The sequence below is a fragment of the Lithobates pipiens genome, unplaced genomic scaffold, assembly GCF_037356315.1.
Source record: "Lithobates pipiens isolate NorthernLeopardFrog02 unplaced genomic scaffold, aLitPip1_a1.2 Scaffold_28, whole genome shotgun sequence".
Classification (NCBI taxonomy): domain Eukaryota; kingdom Metazoa; phylum Chordata; class Amphibia; order Anura; family Ranidae; genus Lithobates; species Lithobates pipiens.
In genome coordinates this window covers 165515041-165539916 of record NW_027507789.1, presented here as the reverse complement: position 1 = coordinate 165539916, position 24876 = coordinate 165515041, and the positions used below count along the sequence as shown (strand labels likewise).

Here is a 24876-nt window from a genome sequence, read left to right as displayed (position 1 = left end):
GAATGTTCAAAGGCTATAGGACAACATCTCCACCTAAAAGGAGGAGAAATAAAATAGGACTTTTGTACGCACTGTAAAGTATTTTCTTGCAGTCCATTGAGAGACAAAAGGTTCCACCATTCTGCGTTTAGGATTATGCTCTCAGCACTGCTTGCTACAAAACTGAGGTATGCTGTTAATAGGAGGGGTTATCCTAGGCTGGGCTACAGTTTGTTTGTCAGAGGTCAGTCCTCCCAGAGGTGGAAGTATAACCCAAAGGATTAAGACTTACTGTGTCTAAATGGACTCCAAGAAAAAAAAAAAAAAAAGTTTGCACTCAATTCCACTTTTACCGAGCAGACCAGAGATAGGTGGATATAGCCAAACACAAATCAGGATTACATTTGTCTTTTTTTTTTTTTATCAAGAATAAAGAATCTGAATGGACGTGATCACATTTGAGACATCTGTACCGTTTTGATGGATCTTTTAGAGAGAGAGTTAAAAGGTGTTATAAACCCTTGTGTTAAATTTAACAAACAATTCTGTACTTACCTGCTCTGTGCAATAATTTTGCACAGAGAATACCCAATAGCGCTTCTTCTAGGGTGCCCCGCCAATGCTTCTGGGCCCTCTTCTTCATCATGTGCCCCCACACTTTGCATGAGGGCACCCGTGCATGCTTGCCCCCAAATCCCACTGCTGCATCCATTAACACAGAAAGCAAGACGCATCCCTGAAGTCCACTCTGATATCACTAGATTTAGTTTACAGCGGCAGGAGCCAATGGCTCCTGTTGCTATCAATCTGGAGCCACTGCGCTCATGCACATTGCTGGATTGGATCGGGCTCAGGTAAGAAAGGGGGGGGGGGGGGGATGTCTGGCGAGCTGCAACACACTGAATGCTTGAAGGTGAAAAACCTTGAGGCTTTACAACAGCTTGAGAGACCAGGGAGAATTTGTTTTAAAACCATTTTACTGCTAAGATTGTAATTGCTTTAATGTCCATAGTCTGGGGGAAGGTGCACTTTAAACCTAACTTGTACTAATGCCACAAGAACCTGCTTTTCAATATAAAACTAGTGCTAACCTCAATACCAGCCAGTTTTCTTATTCAAAAAAACTATACATTTTATGCAAGCAGAAATGCTATAGATTAAAACCTTGGTTCCCGATTTTGTTTGTTGGCCAAAATGTACACACACACTTATGAACTCTATTTCACTACAGTGCCAAAACCCTTGGAACGCATTGGCCACTTGTAGCCGTGACCTTTAATGGAATAAAAATGTATCTGCACTTCTTAGCATTGGTGTGGCGCTTCAATCTCAACTTTTTTACATCACACTACAAGCCAAGGAGACTGGAGATTCTCTGGGGGTTGGGAGGCAGACTGCCCAGGAACCAGATCATTTACCCCAACAGTAATACCGTAAGATAACAATACCAGGAAAATAAACCTACCGATCCAATGCTTTCTACGTTCTTCCTCAATGTCCTTTAGGCTGCATTCACACCTGAGCGTAGCGTGTTTGAACGTTTTTACCAGTGTTTTGTCGCGCGACAACGAGCGGTTTGTCACACTACAACGCGCGACAACGAGCGTTTTTTAACTTCGGCGTTTTTCTTCAGCCAATAGGAAAAATATTTTTCATCTGCTTATTTTTTCTTGAGCAGATACAGCGGCAAAACGCCCGTAGAAACGCTCGTTGTCACGCTAAACGCTCGAATCGAGCGTTTCCATTAGTTTCTATGGGAATGAAAACGCCCAAATCAGCCCAATTCGCGCGACAAAAAAGGGTCCGGAACTTGTTTGAGCTTCAGGCGTAGGGCTTCAGGCGACATGGAGTGGAGATGTGAACCATCTCCATTGAGAATAATGGATTTTTCCCCTCCAGCGTTTTGTAGCTTCAGGCGTAGGGCTACAAAACGTTCAGGTGTGAACGGGCTGTAACAGCCCGTTCACACCTGAACGTTTTGTAGCCCTACGCCTGAAGCTACAAAACGCTGGAGGGGGAAAAAATACATTATTCTCAATGGAGATCGTTCACATCTCCACTCCATGTCGCCTGAAGCCGAACGCCTGAAGCTCAAACAAGTTCCGGACCCTTTTTTGTCGCACGAATCGGGCTGATTTGGACGTTTTCATTCCCATAGAAACTAATGGAAACGCTCGATTCGAGCGACAACGAGCGTTTCTACGGGCGTTTTGACGCTGTATCTGCTCAAGAAAAAATAAAGCAGATGAAAAATATTTTTCCTATTGGCTGAAAAAAACGTCGAAGTTAAAAAATGCTCGTTGTCGCGCGTTGTAGTGAGACAAAACGCTCGTTGTCGCGCGTTGTAGTGAGACAAAACGCTTGTTGTCGCGCGTTGTAGTGAGACAAAACGCTCGTTGTCGTGTGACAAAACGCCGGTAAAAACGTTCAAACACGCTACGCTCAGGTGTGAATGCAGCCTTAGTGCGTAAAGCTTGGGGAAGCAGTACCGGAGGTATCGAGAAGTGTTTTTTTTATGCAAATAAAAAGTCACTGGGGACAGTTTTTTGGAAACACAATGCTGTACGTTTGCTACATAAAAGATAAAATGGGTTTCATACTACTTTGACCCACTATTACACAAAAAGCAATACATGTACACCTATATATTTAAAAACTGGATAGTAACAGCAGCTTAAGCATATCTCAAAAGAAAACCTGTTAGAAAAACATATCTGCCTTAGACAGCCGCTCCTAAAAATGTCACTTGGTTTGCCGAAATGCTAAAAGCCAGAAAGTCACTGCAACAGCCAGGTGACTAGCATTTTCAAAAGAGGATTACCCACAACAGCCCCTCTCAGGGGACAGGTTTATTAGAGAAGAAAATAAAATAAAAACGTGCTGTATGGCATGGCCACTGTGAATCAATTACTCCAGGCAGACTGCAGGTTATTTTATATATAGATATATTTATATTTTAGTATTTTCAACCATTTCTCATAGTCCTATTTTACAACATACAAAATAGACATCAGTATCTATAAGTTTGGATTATTTCAGAGTAAAATATACATTAGAAAATAATAGTACCAAATTTTGCTCAAGGTTTACCCCTTTCTCTCACTGGATAAAGAAGCAATGCATTGTGGGCTGGTCTGCAGTAACCGCATAGTAGTGCATCATGAGGAACATATGCTGACCACTCTAGGCTTCACAGCAGTGGTTTGTGCATACCAGCCTGTGCTTTGCAGATCCATGCGTTGCTTCCATCACCAGGTAAAAGGGTTGAGTAGTGTATAAGGAAGGGGGCCCAATGAACACCTTGATAGCGCATAGACTTGGCTCTTTGGGATACACGCTACAGACCAATCCTTCCCAATTGTGCACAGTATACAAGATTACGTATTCTTAACAAAGGCTATTTGTTTTTGATTTAAAGGAAAAAAAAAAAAAAAAAAAATCACAGCTTTTATTCAAAAACACACTTGTCCCATCTTTGATTTGCTTTTTCAAAGCACAGTCCCTCCCTTATTTAGTAAACTGCATGAAATATTTTGTTCCATTAGGACTAGACAAGCTTTTAATATATCAGTAATGTGCAGTGGAAATCACAAAGACTGTATTCACACTTGTGATCCTCTGCAGTGCATTTCCCAGTGTTGTGTTAGGGAAGCCCATTGATTCCACAATCTAAAGATGTACATGACCTCTTTTTTTTAGCAACAATGTGCTGCACAACTCAAAGGCACTGCAGAGGAATTGCATTCACAATGAATGGCACTGCAAACGCAGCACATGCAAAAACAGGTGTGTTGCAATAAGTTACAGCAGCACAAGTTCTGCCACAAAACACACACAAGTGTGAATAGACCCTCAGAGTTTGATTTATGGAGGTTGATCTACAGTTGGTCTACGAAACACTAAACAACTGTCCTGTGTCAGCAAGCAAACACATGTTCTGCTGCATACAATAGACAAGTCAAGCATATCAAAATAGGAAATTGGCAACAATGACCTCTATTTATGCTTTAAATGGCGTCTGTCAAAAAGCAAAATGCCTATCTCCAAAACCATTCGCTGATTCAGGGGCGGATATTAGACTCAGGATTTACACTAAACGGTTTCACGCTTCAATGCAGCCTAAAAGAGCCTCTATAAAAAAAAAAAAAAAGGTACATTTTTTAATGAAACAGGCAAGTACGAAAAGCATATGTAAAAGAATTCTGTGGCGGCAGAAATGTTGGTTTAGAACCAGACCGTGGCATCTAGAGCTCTTGGCTACAATGCTGCAGCATCGTTCTCATGACTCTTGCCCACCCTTTTTGTGCAGTAGGATATGGAGAGGCCTGATCTAGGATATACCTCCCTGTATTCCAGAAGGTGGACTGGACTGAGAACAGACACAAATCACAGCAAGCAATGGCTCCAGCTGCCACAGGCCAAATGGACTTGCCACAAAAGAGGCATTAGGTAATATTTATTTTTATGCATTAGTTTGTCTGCTTAAAGTGGTTGTAAACCTCAGACATGAAATATGAACAAATCATATTCCTCTATAGTGTGCATTTGTCTCAATCCTGAGCACTGTTATTTCTGTCCACTGTCTGGTTCCTCTGCCATCTGCATGAATCACTCCCGACACCAAGAGGAAAAAAAAAGGTGACATGTGAAGGAACTCCAGCTGATTGAGAGCCTCAGCTCTGTTCCTGTGTGAAGGGCATGTCCCTTCCTTCCAATCAGCTCTCCGCCCCCTGCTTTTCAGAGCCGAGAGATCCTGTGTAAATTCTGCGCTTTGAATGGATGTAAGGGCAAGATGGCTATAGGTAAACACGTACAACTTACGTAGGGAGGATTTTTTCCTCTCTGCATCACCTGAGGCAAGCCAATTCATTGGCTATAGGTAAGAGTTCACAATCACTTTTAGAGGATTTGCATGAGAGAAACAGTTGGGCACCTTCCAAAAATGCTAGCCGCCTGGCGATTACTCTTGCTTTGATACAGTGGACCATTGGTCCAGCACAAGCATAAAAAAAAAAAAAAACGAACGGTTTTCTCTGATTTTAAAAAGGAATAGGAGGGAAGTGGGTGTCAAAGTCAACTGTTGTACAAAGTCCTGGAAGGTAGTCCGAAAACAGGGCAATGGGTAAGTCCATGCTGACCAAACTGGTCAGCGAGAAATACCCATTCAGGAGCTGCTGTGTCCAGAGAGTTATAAGCAACTCAATGAAAAGGAAGCTCAGCATAATTACCAGGCAACTAGTATTTTAACAATAGGGTCAGCAATGGCAGTCTACCCATTTCTCTCATGGCGGTTTGATCAATTTGCAAGTACTTCTTCACTGGTGCAGTTGTCCTATAATTCGCTAATGCAAAAGTCCAACGCAGCTTAGGAGCTATGAAATGTTTGCTTTCATCAGAAACATATCCTGAGATACATATTTTGCTTTGAGACAGGTAACCTTTATAAAAAGTATGCGTCAGACACAAAGGGCGAATTGCATTAAAGAAAAAAAAAAAAATTATAAAAAAAAAAAAAAAAACCCCACAACATTTACCCAGACACCTCTACAAAGACAAAATTCTTAGACAGTTACTGGTCAACATCCTGAGAACGGACAGCTTTGTGCTACTATTTTCTTTATGTACTTCTCCTCGGGCTCTCCTCACTCAACTAAGTAAACAGGGTGACGTGTAGCAATGCAGAAAGACCCACATTACCTGCTAGATGGGGCTGTAGGCTATCCCAAGAGCCTGGCCTATGAGCTGCAAGTGTTTAGGATGTGCCCCCGCTATAAGGCAAATTAATTCCTGCAAATCTAAGCAGCAGTGGGGGTGTCGGCAGTCATGAACATGCTGCAGCCTATAGTGTTGTCGACATCTCTATACATGAATAATAAAACATGCTGCAACAGAAAATGACAGCGTATAACGGTTGAAAGTCAATTCAGAGCATTGCCGCACTGTGCCGAATGTGCTGTGCCATCTACATTATGAAACATCTATGAGCACCAGCATGGCTCTTTAGTAACTATCATCTAATCAACCTAAAAAGTGTCCAGACAGGGGACTGGCAGCCGCAGAACATTCCTGATGCCCAGGGCTGGTAAACAGTTACCTGTAAAATCATTATTGGCTAAAGTGATAAAGTAGGTCACGGTAATGTAGTGATTATAGTAGTAACAGGGGATGAACAGATATTGACAAAACACACAAGAGGTTTAAAATGGAGCTCGGATTTAAAATGGGCTGGAAAACTAAGATATGGCAAAAAAATATTAAAGAATTTGAGTATGGTCATCAAACAAGACCAAAAGAAAAAAGGTGAAGCGGACAAGAGATCCAGTGACCTTAGAAAGAGAACACAACTTATGAAAATCCCCTCCTCATCTGCATAGAAAGTCATATGAATTACCATTCAGAAAGTTTGTTCCCATCACCTTATTACACACAAACAACCCGCACTAATATCATGCCAAAATTCAGAAAGTAGTTAAAATCTGGCACTTTCATTCTCTTTTCTTGCGTCTTCTCCAGCCACCCTACATGAATGTTCATTGTTGCCATATGCTGCAATGTGGACAATACAGTCTCCCAGCTGCCCAGTGGCAACCATTCGAAACCCACATCCTCAGTCCAGGCTCCACTGTCTTGTCCAGAAAGAGCCTGCACATGGATCTGCCCAGTGTCTTTGGGTAACAGTCAGAAAGTGCTTTGTGGTGAGGCTGAGTCCTGGAACAGCATACACAGATCTGTCTGCCCTGGCCATTTGTCCTCTGTAGTGTATCCCTCGGTATATATTCTTTGCTCTTTCATAGTTTCTATATTATGGAGCCCACGTCTTACGGACATATAAAATTCAGTTTGTCATGGCATTCGGAAAATGGAGGGTCGGTTAACTCTGATGTGGAGAAGATGGAAAGCTGTACTGGATGCAGTCACAAGTTCCCTGGTTTGCACCCAGGAGCTGAGACCATACAATACCTCCCCCCTTCCCGTGCAAGAAGCGAAGGCGGCTGTGCCAGAGGCAAGGATGTGGAATGCATAGACAGGTTGCTGGGGGGGAAAGATTCCCAGATCCGTTTTGTTCACAAATGTTTTCATGCGAGAGTGACCCCTCTCTGTAAGGTGTGAGGAGGCAGGCGATGAGGGTGGGCTGGGGTAAACAGTCCAGGCAGCAGACTGGCGACATGGTCTCACCTTGGGATGGGAGGCAGGGGAGGAGCACCACGAGTTCCTGAAAGGCAAAATTTGAATTGTTAAAAAGATTACAGATTACCACTTTCCAAAAAAGTTAAAAAATTTAAAGGGCTTAGGCTAACTGCTGAGTATTTTATTTTCATGAGGACATTTATAGATTACTGTATTACTGCACAAATCTCAATGGTTACGCTAATGTTCCAAATGGCAACATGTCTAAAAGCAGCAATAATGTAGGCCAGTGTGTTCACCAGTTCAGGCATTCTACTTCCTCTCTATTGCCGGCCATACAAGGTTTGAATCACTAATGGGCAGACTGCCTGTACAAAGTTAATCGATCGATCAACCAGCCTATTGGATAAGCTTTCAATTGTTGCAAGTGGCTGCTATTGCCACTAGCGATAATCACTGTCTTCTATTGGCAGGGACGGCTTTCTCCACCCACTCTCCCACTGGGAAAAGACAAGTGCTCAGCGGGAGGGATTTCCCTGTCAACACTGTCTGTGTTGATGGGGGAATGTGGTTGCAGGATATAAATCTGCAGGGTCTACCTAAGCCCACCACAGCTCTAGCCATGTACATAAGACAATGATTATCTGTTTCCTAGATAGTATTAGCAGTAAAGTCTGGTACACATGAAGTTTTTATTTTTTTTTATTTTTATTTTTTTCTTTCAACCAAGCGGGCTGGAAAAAAAAGCTTGCAAGAAGCATACTGCATTATGTGAGGTTAGTACAGCAATCTCCCCACTGAGCTATTGTGTTCTGACGGGGACTAAAGCTCTTCTCCTAAAGCCTTATCCAGGAAAGTGTACAATGTGAAAAGTTGATGCTAATTACCCCCAAAAAAAAGGAACACACTAGTCAGCGCTTGCAGTCATTGGCACAATTTAAAAAGCAGAAAGTACAGAAATGAACTGTCAGTCCACCCTAAATTATCAATTGGAAGGAAAGCACTGCGCTGTGATATGTTATATGTGGAGAATGGCCTCAACAGCCAAAAGAGCAGCCAACACCAAAAACAAACAAAGTTCGGCAAATAGGATAATAAAAGTGTAGCGCTTCAATAATAATAAAACGTGATCAACATAAAAAATAATAATATGTCAAAAATCGCATAAATATAAATGCCTAGAGATAAAAGTCCAACATTGGGCGCTCATTCCACTATGTAGCTGGCATGGGGGTGACCGAACCGTCACAGAGAAGGAAAGTAATACACTAGGCGAATGTATTCATGTGGATCTGCTTGACTGTAAACATCAGGAAAAAGTAGATAAATACTTCTTACCGGAACAGTTGGACTCACACAGTCATATGACGGTTGAGTCTAGAAGGCTTTGCCCCAGTTGAAGACACATATGTCGAAACGCGTCGGGCGAGCTGTTGGCACCCCACATTGCTTTTAATTTCATTTTATTTATTTTTTATGTGATCACCAAGTCATTAATTATCTTTTGACTTCAATAAATCAACATTTTTTATACCGTTTGACCCGCACCATGTGGAGCCTTTTTTTCTTTTCTCCGTTTCTTTGGTTTAAACCTTCACATCATCCCCCTCCCCATTCGGGGGAGATTGGAGTATTGGTACAACGGGCTGCGTCTGAGCTTGACTACCTTGACGTTCCATCTGAAAGGATCCACCATTGGGCCTACAACCGCCTGGAGCTCCACCATCAGCTCAACAGACCTCCCTCCTTATACTCCTTGGTCCCAGATTGTGACCTCAAGCCTTCTAGACTCAACCGTCATATGACTGTGTGAGTCCAACTGTTCCGGTAAGAAGTATTTATCTACTTTTTCCTGATGTTTACAGTCAAGCAGATCCACATGAATACATTCGCCTAGTGTATTACTTTCCTTCTCTGTGACGGTTCGGTCACCCCCATGCCAGCTACATAGTGGAATGAGCGCCCAATGTTGGACTTTTATCTCTAGGCATTTATATTTATGCGATTTTTGACATATTATTATTTTTTATGTTGATCACGTTTATTATTATTGAAGCGCTACACTTTTATCACCCTAAATTATCATTTCAGATTTGGCTTGATGCTGGAGTTTGTCAGTCCAAAAAACATAATGAAAAAGAAAATAATCATGTGCAGCAGCTTGAAGCTATGTCAGCTATTCAGAAAGGCCAGGGATATCAAAGACTATGCAACTTCCTGCTTTGGGTGATTGCACATAGTTCTTTCATTGATATAAACTATTTTCTCACCTCTGATCGATTTGCTAGGGTAGATTTTCTGGAAAGGTCTATAATCCTCTGGAGCAGGAAATTCATCCACTGAATGGAAGGAGTATTTTGACTCAAAGTCATCTGCAACACACAATTAAAAAGGTTATTGTAGCAGTTTTCAGTCACCAATTATTATATAAAACACGCCTCCTTGGGCATTAGAATACCCTAGGTACATAAGTAATAGGATCCTTTAAGGCCAACATTGGATGTCCATCTATAACTGCAGGTAACTATGCAACTGGGTGTGTGGATACATGCGAACATAGATGGCTCTGCTCAGCCCCGCTGATACCTGCCACAGGCATCCACTGTATGTACACAATCGCCCATGTGAAGAAAGCCATTGTGCACAACACTGGAGAAGGTGATGACAAACCTAGGGTCTAAATACACACTCTTCTTCATGAAGGCTTAAAATGAGGCGTTAAATGCACTTCTCCAATGAGACTTAATCTGTCATTGATGTCGCTCCTGTGCGATGAAATACAATTAGCTGCTATGGTTAACCGTATTCCTCTAAAACGTACAAGCCATGCACGTGCATAAATGTAAGTTTAGAACAACCATTGCTTCAAATGTTTATCTATGACAAAAGGCCCTTTCAGACTTCTACAGATCCTTTAATTTTGTTATTTAGAATACAAATCGGTGCTTAGGCATTCACAAGCTTTTTTTCCCCCAGGACAGGAAGTGATGATACATTTCTAACTAGAATTCAAACAAATACAAAAGCAAATTTTAGCAAAGTGAGAGTGTTAAAAGCTTGTGACAATTTTTATTGCTGTCTTGGTGACAAATCCCATTTCCTAGTATCACAAGGAACAAATGACACGAATAATTTAGACTGGTTAGGTCATTTTGCACAGTAAAACTGAACTGTTGTACCACAGGACGCACAAGAATTTAAAAGCTTTTACATGATTTAATATGAATGTTACACTTAGGGCTGGTTTACACTTGTGATTGAAGAGCAGCAAGACCCAGTGCCTGAGCTGTATTTTTATCGAAGCCCAACCACTCCCTGTTGCTGCTGGTGGGACGTACATATGCAGTGGCCATGATGCTTTGTGCCAGAATTATACCCCATCGCGATCAGTGTGTGAACGGTGCCACCCTACGACCGCGCACAACTGCGTGATTTTAAAGGCGATACAACACCTCCCCACTGTGTCTATCGCTGTCTGAAGTGCGACCTGCATGTGGATCACACTTCAGATGCTAAAGCAAGGCTAAATGAGGCCTTAGGTCTGTTTCACACGGGCATCAGCTTTTATAAAAGCAGTGTGAACAGCAAGTTTTTTGGCAAATTTCAAGCAGCTTTCTTTAAGCCTTTAAAGCACCCCCTTCTGCGTGGCAATTAGCACTCCCATTAAGATCTGTTTTTAACATTTACAAACTGGAGCTGAATGGTACTTTAACCCCTTTCTGCCAGCCTCCTTCCAGCCCTTTAAGGGTTCTAAACAGCAGGAGGAAGAAGCATGCATTTGGGTCATGTGACCGCTGTGATTGGCTGTCATGATCGGAAAGCTCCCAATTGTTAGTATGCATCAGGAGCTTTCCGGTAACCGCCAAACACTGTGCTGGAAGCATGCTCTCAATGCAGGTAGTGGTTTATACAGGGCTGCATACATGTGGCTGCTTGGCTCGAAGGCCCCACACACTGAGAGGCCACATGTGTGCGGCCGTGGTGAAGAGGTTAAAAGTTTTAAACAGTTCGCTGAAAGCTCTGATAATGCTTTATAAAAGGCTTGCTGTTCAAACTGCTGTTATACAAGCTGATGCATGCCTAAAAAAATAAAATAAAAAAAAAAATAAAATAAGACACAAAACAAAAGTAGGGTGACATCAGACCTGAGGACTTATACTGCTCCTTGCAGTACACTGCGCCCAAAAGCGATATCCTCATGCCTTTTACATCCAGCTGATAGAATCTGGTAAATGTATGGACTGAAGACAAAGTTGTGGCCTTACAGATTTGAGCCATGGGAGGCTTGGTGATGCACTGCCCATGAAGCACTAACAGTCCTGGTAGAGTGCGCCTTGATTTGAAAAGGTGGAATCTTCCTCCTCAAACCATAAGCTTGAACAATTACTTGCCGAATCTACGTAGAAATAGTAGATATTGATGCTGGCTGTCCTTTTTTAGAACCTTCAGGCAACACAAACAAAACATAATTTTTTCGAATCTGAGAAGTCGCCTTCAAGTAGAATTTGACTGCTCTCACTACAGCAAGAGAATGTAGTGACTTTTCTTCCGTAGAACAGGGTTCTGAAAAAAAAAAAAAAAAAAAAAAAAAAAAAAAAAAAATGAAGGTAGAACATCATCCTGGTTTAGATGAAAACCTGACACTACCTTTGGTAGAAGGTTAGGATGAGGACGCAATACTACCCCCTATCCTTGTGAATAATTAAATATGGCTCTTTACAAGAAACAGTAGCCAACTCTGATACCATGGGCGTCCGCAGGTAGGGGCAAGGGGGGTCAAGTGCCCCCCCTGGAATCAGATCTTAAAATTCGCTATCGGGGTGCGGGCAGCCCACACCCATGTGCAACCCCCCCAGAGGGTGACACCATCAAGGCGCTGTCAAGCCCCCCTATCCGTGTAGTGCGACTGTGGGCTCTTTTCCCTGCTCAGTCCAGCAGAGAATTCGGCGGTGCTGTGACAAGAGAATGGTGAGCTGCGGGCTATCAGGTTTTCCCTGGTCACCCCTCCCCTTCTCCTGTCAGGAAGAAGAGATGACGGCTCTCACCAGGCTCCTCGCCCAGCTTTCTGCCCGCTCTGTTGCTTCCCTATTGGCCATAACGGAAGCTGAGGGAGAGAGTGCGACAGGAAAAAGTACGAGGAGTGTGCAGGGCAGAAGCGAGAGAGAGAGCCACACTGCGAGAGAGAGAGAGAGAGCCACACTGCGAGAGAGAGAGAGAGAGAGAGAGAGAGAGAGGAGAGAGAGAGAGAGAGAGAGAAGAGAGAGAGAGAGAGAGAGAGCCACACTGCGGAGAGAGAGAGAGAGAGAGAGCCACACTGCGGAGAGAGAGAGAGAGAGCCACACTGCGAGAGAGAGAGAGAGAGAGAGAGAGAGAGAGAGAGAGAGAGAGCCACACTGCGAGAGAGAGAGAGAGAGAGAGAGAGAGAGCCACACTGCGAGAGAGAGAGAGAGAGAGAGAGAGAGAGAGAGAGAGAGAGAGAGAGAGAGAGAGAGAGAGAGAGAGAGAGAGAGAGAGAGAGAGAGAGAGAGAGAGAGAGAGAGAGAGAGAGAGAGAGAGAGAGAGAGAGAGAGAAGAGAGAGAGAGAGAGAGAGAGAGAGAGAGAGAGATGAGAGAACGGTGGAACCCAGAGTGAGCGATCATCCAGCCAGAGGGATCACTGCCTGTAGTTTCGCTGGGTCTATTAAGAGGGCCTGTTGGCCATTATCCATTACTCATCCTAGGGATTGTACCATGTCTGCAGTCTCTGACCATGATAATGTGATAATGACATTGTCGGAAAGGGGCGGTGCATGGGTGATCCTAAAATTATGCCCCCCCCCCCCCTGGAAAAAGTTCTGCGGACGCCCATGTCTGATACCCTTTTTGCAGAAGATATGGCTACCAGAAAAACTAGCCTCCTTGTCAAAAGAACAAAGGGAATAGGTTATATCTGCTCAAAAGGCCGTTTCTGTAATGCCGACAGAATTAAATTCAAGTCCCAAGGGTTCAGGGGTGACCCAACCGGTGGATTAAGCCGCGTTACCCCCTGTATAAAGCTACGGACCAAAGAATGCAAAGAAAGTGGTCGTTGAAACAATACTGATATGGCCGAGACCTGACCTTCGATAGTACTTAGTACTCGGGATGCCAACCCCTGGATTCACACCAGGAAACATATGCCTTCCAGACTAATATACGACTCTGGAGGCCGGTTTCTTTGCACTAATCAAGGTAGATACAACTGATCCCCATGCCTCTTCAGAATGTGGGTCTCAATAGCCAAACCATTAAATTTAGTGTTTGTAAAGGTAGGATGGAATACTGGACCTTGTGAGATTAGGTCTGGATGTGGTTGTAGGGTCCATGGGTCCCTTACCGCCATCTTTATGATCTCTGCATACCAAGATCTTCTGGGCCACAAGAATCACCGACTTCCCTTTCTGCTTGATCCTGCAAAAAAAGTCGTGGAAGCAGCAGAATAGGAGGGAATGCATAAATCAGTGAAAACTGATCCCACAGGACCACCAAGGCATCTGTTCCCCATGCTACAGGATTCTTTGTGCTTGACACAAAGTTGTTGATCTTTTTGTTGAAACTGGACGCAAACAGGTCTACGTCCAGGATCCCCCCATCCAGCATATTGCCAGGAAGATATCGGGGTGAAGGGACCATTCTCCCAGGAACAACTGCTGGTAACTCAAGTAGTCCGCCAGCCAATTCGATTCCTGGAATGAACACTGCCGATAGGCAAGGTACGTGGTTTTCTGCCCAAGTTAGGATATGATTCACCTCTCTTGGCCGCACAACTTCTTGTGCCCCCTTGGTCATTGATATATGCCACTGCTGTGGCATTGTTGGATTGGAACCTGACAGGACAATTCTGCAACCTGAATGTCCAGGCCCTCAGGGCCAAGCACGCTGGCCAAATCTCTAAAATGTTGATGGGCAAGGTCCTTTCTGTTCTGGACCATTTCCCTTGGACAGTCGCCTCTTCCAGGACTGCTCCCCAACCCAAAAGGCTGGCATCTGTTAGCACTTTCCATGTAACTGGTAGGAAGGATTTTCCCCTTCTGCAGATTTTTGGTTATCCACCACCAACTGAGGTTCCAGTGCACCCTTGCAGACAGAAGACAGATGCATTGGGAAATCTAGAGCTGGGACTTACTTGTTCCAAGCCGATCGGATACTGCTTTGCAGTAGTCTCAAATGAAACAGTGTAAGGAACAGCCTCAAATGAAGCCACCATCTTTCCCAATAACCTAATGCAAAGTCGAATAGAAGGATTCTTCTTTGCTCCGACCACCTGAATCAGCTACTTTATGGCGCTGATCTTTGCCTGGGGCAAGAATAGCCTTTCCTGGGCTGCATCTATGATTAGACCCAAGTACTCTAATCTCCTTGATGGTTTTAAGGAAGATTTCTCTAGGTTGAGAATCCAATCTAGATATTCCAGGTAATTGACTGTGGTGACCATATCAAAAACCAAAGTCTAAGCGGGCTACCAACTGGTCTATCATGGTTATACCTAGAGCCCTTAATCTGGCCAGTGGAGGGGCTAGGACCCTTTACAAACATCCATGGTGCAGTAGCTAGACCTAAAGGCAGAGCTGCAAACTGAAAATTGAGTTTCTCTACCTCAAAACAGATATTTCTGGTGAGTGGGAAAATAGGCACATGGAGGTATGCATCCGTGATGTCGATTGACGCCAGAAGTTCTCTTCCTAGTAGGATGGAGACAACTGATCGGACTGATTCCATACAAAAAGAGCGGATATTGAGGAACCAGTTTAGATCTTTGAGATCTAGAATGGGTCCGACATCTCCATTTGGTTATGGTACAGTGAAAGGGTTTGAATAAAACCCCCAACCCCTGCTCTTCCATGGGGATCACCATGATCACTTTTTGAGACAACAGATGGTCCAATGCTTGAAAGAGACTTTCTATGTTTGTAACCTAGAGCTATTGTGGAGATTACCCACCTGTCTCAAAACTCCTCCTGCCAGACCCTTGAGAACTGCAGAAGTCTTCCCCCCCACTCGAGCAAGCGGGGTCGCCCCTTCATAAAGAGGTTTTAGTATTTTTGTTTTGTAGGTTTCCTTCCCCAAGACTGCTTTTGTCCCTAGGGTTGACCCTGAGGTTTACCTCTTGAACCTAATGGCGGAGGGCGTTCACTGCCTGGAGGCTGATGCTCCTGGCACTGGAGAAGGAGCTTGTTTAAATTAAAGAAGTTTACTCCTTTTCTTAACTGACAAAAGAAATTACTAGAAATTTTTTGGATGTATTTATCCAAAATCATCTCCAAACAGCCGATCACCGCGGAAAGGAAAACTAGCCAGGAGTTTTTTTTTGCATGTCGCTTCGGCTGACCAATTTTTCAACCATAGGATTCTACGCATATGCACCAGCCCAGTCACTGAACCTGCCAAATAAAAACGTGTTTAACAGGAATTCCAATTTTTCAGTTGGATCCTTAAGCATTTGAGCACTGTCTACCGGACAAGTCAAACTTTTATTCACAGAGGATATAGCAGCGTCAATTGCTGGTATCTCCCACTTTTCAGTGCATTTTTCCTTCATGGGATAAAGTGCTGAGAACTTTTTTTTTTTTTTTTTTTTTTTTTTTTTAGGAGGAAAAAATGTTTATCTGGGTGATCCCACTCAGAATACATAAGTTGCTCCAGCAATGAATGGACAGGAAAAGGCACGCAAAAGCTTGAGGAGGCTTTAACGAACCCAAAGAAGTGGGTTTACCAACCGACTCAGTTAAGGGTAGCATAAAATGTGATATGGACCATTTCAGTAAGAGATTGCACCAGCACTCTTTCAGACTGTGAAGCTGAAGGAGGTCCTTCTGCAATTGACCCCCTCAGAAGAGGAGTCATCTTCACAGTCCCCTGAGGGGAATTCATCTTCTCCCACCCCCAGTTCCTCCGTTTGAGGCTCTGGGGTAGTAGAAGGGGACCGGTCGCATTTTCTCCCACTCTGGGAAGATGTGATTAAAGCTGCTAACCTTTCTTCCAGTCCCACCAAAGCTGAGGAAAAAAACTCCTCAGTAATATAGACAGGGGCTGCGATGTTGGAAACCGTTGCAACACCCAACGGCCCTGATGGCTCACCCTGACCAGCCACCCCAGAACTCTCTGGGGAGGATGGCATTGTAGAGATGATACTAGGGTCCTTAGAGCCTGAAGGAGACACTTTTGGGGCCTTTTTTGGGGTGTTTTCACCTCCTCTTCTGACCATAGTCAGATGCACAAACGCAGAGATACCAGAAGAAAATGCACCACTGCTTGAGCAAATAGTCCAGCAACTGCCGCTGCTATTAATGCTCAGTAAACGTGCCTAGGGAATGCCTGTGTCACAACTTACATTCCCCCCCCCCATCTGCTCGTGTCCCTCTGTCAGCCTGCAAATGGAGCTTTTTATTATGCTTCCGTGCAGTGGAGGTTGAGGCATGCCAAAGCCGTGCTAAGCCACTCCCCCTCCGTCTTCCTACCGCACTCCCCTTTTCAAAAAAGACCATTTCGTGCAAGCCGGCCTCCGATCTGACGAGGTCAGTTTGTGTGCGTGTTTGTGTGTGTTGGGAGGGTGTCAGAGAGGAGATGGAGAACCGCCGTGCTGAGGTGGTGGAAGAGCGGAGCGGCATCCACTGATTGTTCTGGGCTCCCCCTGCCCATTCTGGGAGGGGAGAGAACTCCTGCCCAGGTGGGGGGGAGTTTTAGAAAAAAATCCACCCTCCAACATCTTACTGAAGGCTTGGGACTGCTTAGCCGGAGGAAGCCTGCAGCTTCTGCTGACACAGAGTGAGATATGGAAAGCATGACAAGGTACGTGCTCTTTACAGCCACCGGCAGTGAGTTTAGGCATGACATTTAAAGGAGAAAATCCATAAGAAAAATGTCGATTTCTTAGGAATCTCCACTTATCTTATCCCGCTGCAGGGATTCTGTGGTAAAACCAAACAGACCCAATCTTCACCCCTGACGGCAGGCTCCATTTAAAAAACCTTCAAGGACCGGGCCCTTTTTATCTGGGTTTCCACTCCCTTGGACCTGTATAGCACCCCAACCAGGAAGCTTTATGGCTGAAACAAACCAAAGCACTGGATCCCAGAGTCCAGCTCTCAAAAAGAGAAGCGTTACGGGCTAAACCTCATTTCTTCCACCACAAGGCCCGGGTACCATTCAATTTGGTCTAAAGAGACACTTTGAACGGATCCGGCTGCAAGGTTTGCCCCAGCAAAGATTACTCCAGCAGAGCTCAGCATAGCGCATCTTTACTCGTGACCAACACCTTAGACACTGGCGGAAAAAAACTGAGGTACTCCCAGTATTGGGAGGGGTTATATAGGGAGTGAACTTTCTGTCTGCCCACATAGTAACGACTAAGGCTCGGTGTCCCCGTGAAGTACAGTAAAGCAAGCAAGGTTTGCCTAAAAAGGAATTAAACACTTGCCAACCACAATACGTACATAAATGTTACAGTTTGCAAGTGGTGTTCCATGATTATGGCTAAAGAGATCAGCAGTGGCAGCACCCGAGACCCAATTGGAAAAAGGAAAAAAATAAAAATAAAATAAAAGTTGGCAGGGGTCCCGATATAGCGGGATCCCTGGACAGGCAAGTGGCTCATCTTTAAAGATGTCCTTGCTTGTTAGGGCAAAGTCTGCTTTAATACCATTTATTTGGGTTTAAAAAAAATAAATATAATTAAGCACTATGGCAAGATTGATAGCTAGTGTCACATAGTTGTATGTGAAGTGCATCTACTGCATTTTCATGAGTCACAATGCATTTCGCTAGATGATGCAAATGATAAAATACAGCTATACCTCTAAGAATATTAACAATGGGCTCTCAGGGCCCATTTAGATTGGTTCGTAGTATTGCGTCAATGCGCACTTTTTTTATGCATTGCAGTAAGATATTCCATTAATTTTAAATGAGCTGCCAGCACAACACAGTTTTAATGAACTTGCAACATTTTTGACAAGACAGCATCACAATGCACAGCAAGCTCAGATGAGGGCATTGGGGTAGCTAGGTGCACTGGGATGCCACTGAAACTGCTTGTTGTGCACAGTGATAATGCCACGCACAATTGTGCAGAAAGTAAAACACACTTACCAGCAAAAGACCTGCCAACAGGCATTGAGTCCCGGTGCCCATTCCTCACAGGAGGAGGAGGGGGAGGTGGTGCAGATGGTGTTCGAGAGGGAGGTGGGGGTGGCTTGACTCGATTCTGAGAAACTTCGCTTCCACCATGCATTCTGTAAGGAGGAGGAGGAGGGGGAGGATCACGACCTCCATTTCGAATTACAGGTGGCGGTGGAGGAGCTGCAAAATAATTTTTAAGGTTTAATTTGACATATCCATAACACTCATGTTGGCTTTAAATAAATTCCTGACATACCATTATAGCAAACAATAACTTTTTATAAATAGAAAAAGTACCCTTTATTGTAATGGAGCCCTAGCCAAGTGACTAAAGAAACATCTTGGAAGAATGGGGTTATCAGCCAGGGGGTAAGAAGCCACAGCTGCATGGTGCTGATCTTTGTGACATGTGTACAAGTCTGAACCGAGAAAGGAAAGAATGTATACAAATTCTCACACAACAAAGGCCTTTTTTGCTGTTTATTGTTTCCGATCATGCGCAGTCCTTTGTTACTAAAAACAGTACACATTAAATAAAGATCGTTAGTTCTGTTCACATATTAGAAACATTTTGCAAAATCTGAATCGGGTGTCGAAAGTTGTGTACACACTATACGAAAAATCGAATGCTCGTGCCTCGTAAAGGAATTTTTCTCCGATTTCTCAAAGTGTATACACCCCTTAAGGCATGGATTGCGGGAACACTAGCACTACTTTGAGAAGTTATACCTATATGAGGCCTTAGACAGCTGGGCTACAGCTTGGACAAAAAAAAGCAGTGTGTACAGAAAGCTTTTAGCCTACAAAAAACAGGCAGATGAGCTGCAGCTTCATCACCCCCCGAACATGATCATACAGCCATTTGCAGCTGTCTACAAGTCATGGGTGCGGCAAAAACTAAACAGCAAGTCGCATTCAGTGGGTGTTATCACCGCTAAAAGTCACCAATAAATGTCAGTGGAGCCAGGCTGTAGCCACATGCAATTGTGGTATGGTATTGTGGCATTTACAGGATTTAAATCAGAAGGTGAGGAGGCGACATCATGCCGCCTCACTGCTCGTAATGCAACCTTTAGGCCAGATTTAGTGATATCAAAAACACAGATGATTGAAGCACTAGCTATTACTTAAAAGAAGCTTCTATTTGACAACAGTCACCAAGTTTCAAGCTGTGTGAAAGCTCACTGAAAGCCTGCTAGAAGCTTGTTAAAAGTGAAAGCCAGCATTTATATCTGTGGCTGATAAGTGCTTTAGCAGAAGTCTCAAACTGGCTGCCTCCAGCTATTGCAAAACTACATGTCCCATGAGGCATTACAAGGCTGACAGTTACAACCATGACTCCCACAGGCAGAGGCATGATGGGACTAGTAGTTTTGCAACAGCTGGGAGGTCCGCCAGTCAGACCCCTGCTTTAAAGGCTTCAACAAAACTGCTCAAACTTGGCTGAAAATGTTTTGGGAAACTTTGCTATGCACACTGCTCTTATACAGGCATACCCCACTTTTAGGTACACAATGGGGTTTATTTACTAAACCTGGAAAGTGCAAAATCAGGCTCCCTTCTGCTTGAAACCAATGAGCTTCCAGGTTTTATTACCAAAGTTTAGTTGAACAAGCTGAGGTTAGAAGCTCATTGGTTACTATGCAGAAGTGAGCCTGATTTTTGCACTTCCCAGCTTTAGTAAATAAACCCAATTGTGTACTTAAAAGTGGGGTATGCCTGTAGACAAGCCTGTATGTACAAGACAATATATACACATGTGCAAAAGTTTGAAGTGGGTGTGAAAAAAAAAAGCATAAAATATATAAAATATCCATCTATCTATTTTTCCATTCACCACTTGCCGACCAGCCGTCATATGGCGGCAGGTCAGCTCGTTCCCGCAAATTGCCGTACTGGTACGTTGGCTCCTTTAAGAGCCATAGCATGTGCGAGCCTGCTGCACATGGCTGCGATTAGGGGCACGAGAGCCAGAAAGGCAAATCTGCTGTTTCTAGTAATTAGGAGCAGCAATCTCTCTCCTCCTCCAGCCAGTCCCATCCCCTCACCATTAGAAACACACGAGGGAACACATTTCCCTCACTGCACTGATGATGGGCACAGCGAGGCGGCACTGACGATGGGGCACAGCAAGGCTGTACTCACAGGCACCGTGAGAGTGCATTTTAATGGGCACAGTGAGGCTGCATGGATGGGTACTGATATGCTTTATGTTAATATTGTTAAAGTTGTTAATATTTATTTTTGGAACTTAATTCTGCTTAAAACATTTAACAGTGTAATTTTAGGAGATAATTTACAAAAGCGTATTTAGGGGCAGGCTTAGGGGTGGGGCTGGCTTAGGAGTGGGGCAGGAGAGGGAAGGAATTGGGTGGGGCAGGAGAGGGGAGGAGTTGGGTGGGGCAACTGGTGGTGAGTAAACTCTTAAGGCCTGGCTAGTGGCTCAGGAATTGAAATTTTGAGCCCTGGTAATGGAAAATGGAATGCAATATAATACTTTCAACCTTCTTACTGTACTATATTTTCAGTACTGAATTACAAAACCGATTTTAGCCATATATAAAAAGGCACATAAGAAGTTGTTTAGAGACTTATCATCCAGTACATTTAGGATGCAAGTGTGGCGTAATGTGCAAATATACTGTTCATACTTGCACAGTACGGAAAAAGCCCACCCACCACGTGGACTTTAGTTCCACCTTAACATAGGTTTAAAGAAATGCTTACCTGGTCCTCTCCCTGGGGGATCCCTATTTGGAGGTGGTGGCCTGTGACCACCTGGAGAAAGATTGGCTGAAGGAGGAGGAGGGGGAGCCAAATTTCGCACTGGAGCAGCCTGTCTTCGATGAAGTGAGTTGTGCCTCTGAGGGAGTTCTGGTGCCTGGTCATTTATTGGACTGGGTGGTCCATTGACAGAAGCAGGAGGCTGCCTGTAAGGTGGTGGTGGAGGAGGCTGTCCCTGGGAAGAAGGGGCTCGCATATTTACAGGAGAGGGTGGGGGCTTTACTGGAGGTGCAGCAGGGGCACGATGTCCAGGGGTTGGCGGTAAGGGCTTGTCCCTGTTGTATGGTTTGGCATCCTGTGGTGGAGGAGGAGCAGGTCCCGTTTGTCTCCGGCCTGGAGGAGGTGGAGGAGCAGAAGAACTGTGCTTCATGCCAGGACTGCTTGTATTGGGGGGTCGTGTGAGATCAGGCAGGGACGGTCTGTGTGCACGGCCAACGTCTGGTGGTGAGGATCGATTGCTGCCGCTGTCGGAGTCATCTTGCGGTCTACCTCCAGAGACTGGGGGGCGAGGAGCAGCTGATCTTGCTGCAGAACCCTGAAGAGGGGAGCGACCAGATGGACCTTCTGAAAAAAAGAGAGAGAAATTAAGCACTTGCCTGAAGGACAGAGACTGCCGGCTGTATTAAAAGGAACCTAGTTTAAGAAATTAACGTAGAAAGCTACAAATAAGTTTGCTTAGAAACGCTGCTTCCGTCCCACCCTTTCCTACCTATGCTGTATACAGCTGGTAAAAAAAAGATAAAGCTTTAAGCTGCAATATATAAAATGTTTGTTTTTGGATATAGGTACGTTTAAGCATCATTTAGCTTCAGTGTGGGAATTTTAAACACTGCTTTTGATGAAAATGCCGGTTGTCACTTTAAAAGAAGCTGTCAACGGGCCTCAATAAGCATGAGCTCCACTTAAAGCTTGGTGAAAGCCTGTTAGCAGTGACAGTCCAATACCAAAGCTCCCAAAATGGAGTGAGGTCTGTAAATGTTTCTTCAGTTGGCTCTGGTGTGGTCACGCGATACAGAAACTCCAGCTCCCAAGTCATGGTGCATTGGACAAAGGGGCCCGAATTCTGGAAGCTGCAACGTCTCCTGCCAGCTTACATTGCCCAGACATTGTCAGCACTTCCTCTTCTTTCTTGAAGCAACCTCTCAATTACACAGGGGATCCATTCCACATCATTTGACCACACCAGAAAAGATAAAAATTATAAAAAAATAAAATAAAAAATTATATTTACATACTTTAATACTGATGGAAGTGCTGACTATCTTTTAACTTATTTACACACAGACAATAAGATTTTACTAAAACTTAACATAAAATGTACATTATATTTGGATCAGTAATTTAGGAAAATGTGAATTGGCCATTCAAAACAGTATTTGCTTTGCTGCCTTATGCTTTCTGAATGGCTCCAATACTTTGAGCCATCGATGTGGAAGAACTATACGAACCAGTTCTCAAGTACTGCTTGACTTCTCTGACTTAATGCTTGTTCAAGTCAGTGAACACAAGTACCAAGACCAGAGACAGAGGAACACAATCAGAAGGAGCTTAGCAATGGCCGCCTCCTTCGTTCTCTCCAGACACACAATCTGTTTTTTTTTCCCCCATCTCAGTAAGTTCAAAGTTAAAGTAATTTCGTGCACCCTACTACTAACTACTCTAAATTTTGGTGGAATCGATATATTTTTTTTGTAGTTGTGAACTAATAAGTGACTCCTCCATTTTTACACATTTATTTTTAGTGCTTAAATTTGTTCATTCCACCAATCTCGCCAAAGTAATTGCTAAATAATATCTATAGGTGTCTGGTAGTGCCACTCCCCCCGTTTTTTTTTCTAGTTAGTATATTATATTTTATCCTAGGTTTTTTATTTTGCCATATAAATTTTAAAAATAAAGTTTTTATTATTTTAAAGAAACTATTTGGGATATTTATCAGAAGCATTTGGATTTTATATGTAATTTTTGGTAAAACCACCATCTTCAACATGTTAATTCTTCCTGTCCATGTAATTGGTCCTTTATTTATATTCCCTAGCAATGTTTTAATTTCATTTACCAATGGAATAACACAATCTGTTTTTAAACTATTTTCTGAAAATATTTTTATGTAAGATTTTCACATACTTGTGTCATCTCCTCTTTGACCATCAAGTATAGATGCTACAAATCCGGAAGCTTTTGGCAATGAGAGCTTTATGCTTGCGTATGTACAAGGTTCCTCCGATTATTAATGTAGCCTTCTTAAATAGTAAAAATACAGCCATTTATTTAAACTTGCCACAGAACTATTACAAACTTCCTACCGGGACCATCTTTGGCTCCTCCCACTGGCCTCAGTTTAGGTACTCCCCCTTGGAAGAGGCCTCCTCTGGGCTGCAGTGCTCCACCAGACATGGGTCCGGAACCCCCTCCTGCACCTTTAGCTTCTGCAAAAACAACTCAAGTTAGTTATGTGCTACTACAGATAAGGAAGCACCATAAAACAAACAAAAAAAAACAAACAAACATTCATCACCCTGTCGGAGAATAAGAAATGTGACTGTTAAAACATCAAGCGTTAACAGCACTGAATTAGGCTGGATTCACACCTATGCATTTTTTGTGCTTTTTGCACATTTCTACTAGTCCATTTAACGTGGTTTCCTATGGAACATATTGTGTAGTGCAAATCTGCAAAATGCACAAAAAATGCATAGGTGTGGATCCAGACTTAAGTAGGACACTACCAAATATTTGCACCGTAGATCTGAAGAGGCCTCCTGTACTTAAAGCGGAGTTGCACCTAAAAGCAGAACTTCCTCTTACCCGATTCCCCCCTAATGTGGCACCGGGGGGGGGGGGGGGGGGGGGAGAACCTGTTTTTTTTACAGGTACCCAGTCCCCACATCCAGGAGACCGGGCCACAGTGAAGTATGTCAGCAGCTCGACCACCCCCCCCCCCCCCTCTTCTCCCGGGCCAGTGAGAGTACAGTAGGGACCCAGCCATGAAGCCGACAGCTACACTGCCGGGTTCCCATAACCAGCAATGGCAATGGCCTCACCTGACCAGTTGATGTAAACATTGGCTGCAGTGCCAACATCGCTGGACTCCAGGACAGGTAAAAAAGTGTCCTAATGTTAAAAGTTCACAGCTACAGTATGTGAAGCTGCTGACTTTATTTTTTTAAAAGGGGCGGGCAGAACTCTTCTTTAAAGCATAAGCATTGATACTTCGGAACAGGTTAAATGCTCCACCGTATAGCAGCTGCTGTCTCTCTTTAGAGGGACTAAAAGTGTCATAGAACACCATGTATAAATAGATTGACTGCTATTGACCAGAAAATGTACAAAGCAAAGGGGTAGAAGGGGACCACTTTATTTTCCAGGGAATTACATTTTTTTTTTACATCATAAATACTTTCAAACCCAGTTTAAAGAGGAAGTAAACCCCGGTGGGATTTACTTCCTTTTCTGTTCCCTACAAAGTAAAAGCATAACATGGTAGTATGCATCGCATACTAGCACATTATGTGACACTTACCTGCAAACGAAGTCTGCACTGTCAGCTTCAATTTAATTTAAATGCTGCATTAACTCTATGCAAACGAATGTTGGGAATGCAAAAAATAAAATATTGTGTGTGTAAAATATATATACAGTACAGACCAAAAATTTTGACACCTTCTCAAAGACTTTTCTTTATTTTCATGACTATGAAAATTGTAGATTCACACTGAAGGCATCAAAACTATGAATTAACACATCTGGAATTATATACTTAAAGTGTGAAACAACTGAAAATATGTCTTATATTCTAGAGTCTTCAAAGTAGCCACCTTTTGCTTTGATTTCTGCTCCGCACACTCT

The 24876-nt window shown here is 43.6% G+C and overlaps 1 protein-coding gene across 2 annotated transcripts in view; it reads right to left on the bottom strand.

Annotated features, from left to right (window-relative positions):
* Positions 1-3399: 3399 nt before the first annotated feature.
* WIPF2 (WAS/WASL interacting protein family member 2) overlaps positions 3400-24876 on the bottom strand; it is a 60697-nt gene continuing 39220 nt past the window's right edge. Inside the window, exons 5-9 of one of the 2 annotated variants that reach the window (XM_077459835.1) lie at positions 23334-23456; positions 20971-21588; positions 18214-18423; positions 9378-9479; positions 3400-7192 (exon numbers count right to left, since the gene is read on the bottom strand). In XM_077459835.1, the coding sequence (XP_077315961.1) occupies positions 7152-7192; positions 9378-9479; positions 18214-18423; positions 20971-21588; positions 23334-23456 (1094 nt within the window). In that variant the 3' untranslated portion in view covers positions 3400-7151. Of the gene's footprint in view, positions 7193-9377; positions 9480-18213; positions 18424-20970; positions 21592-23333; positions 23457-24876 lie in introns of both variants that reach the window. The other variant, XM_077459834.1, reaches the window with a different exon arrangement.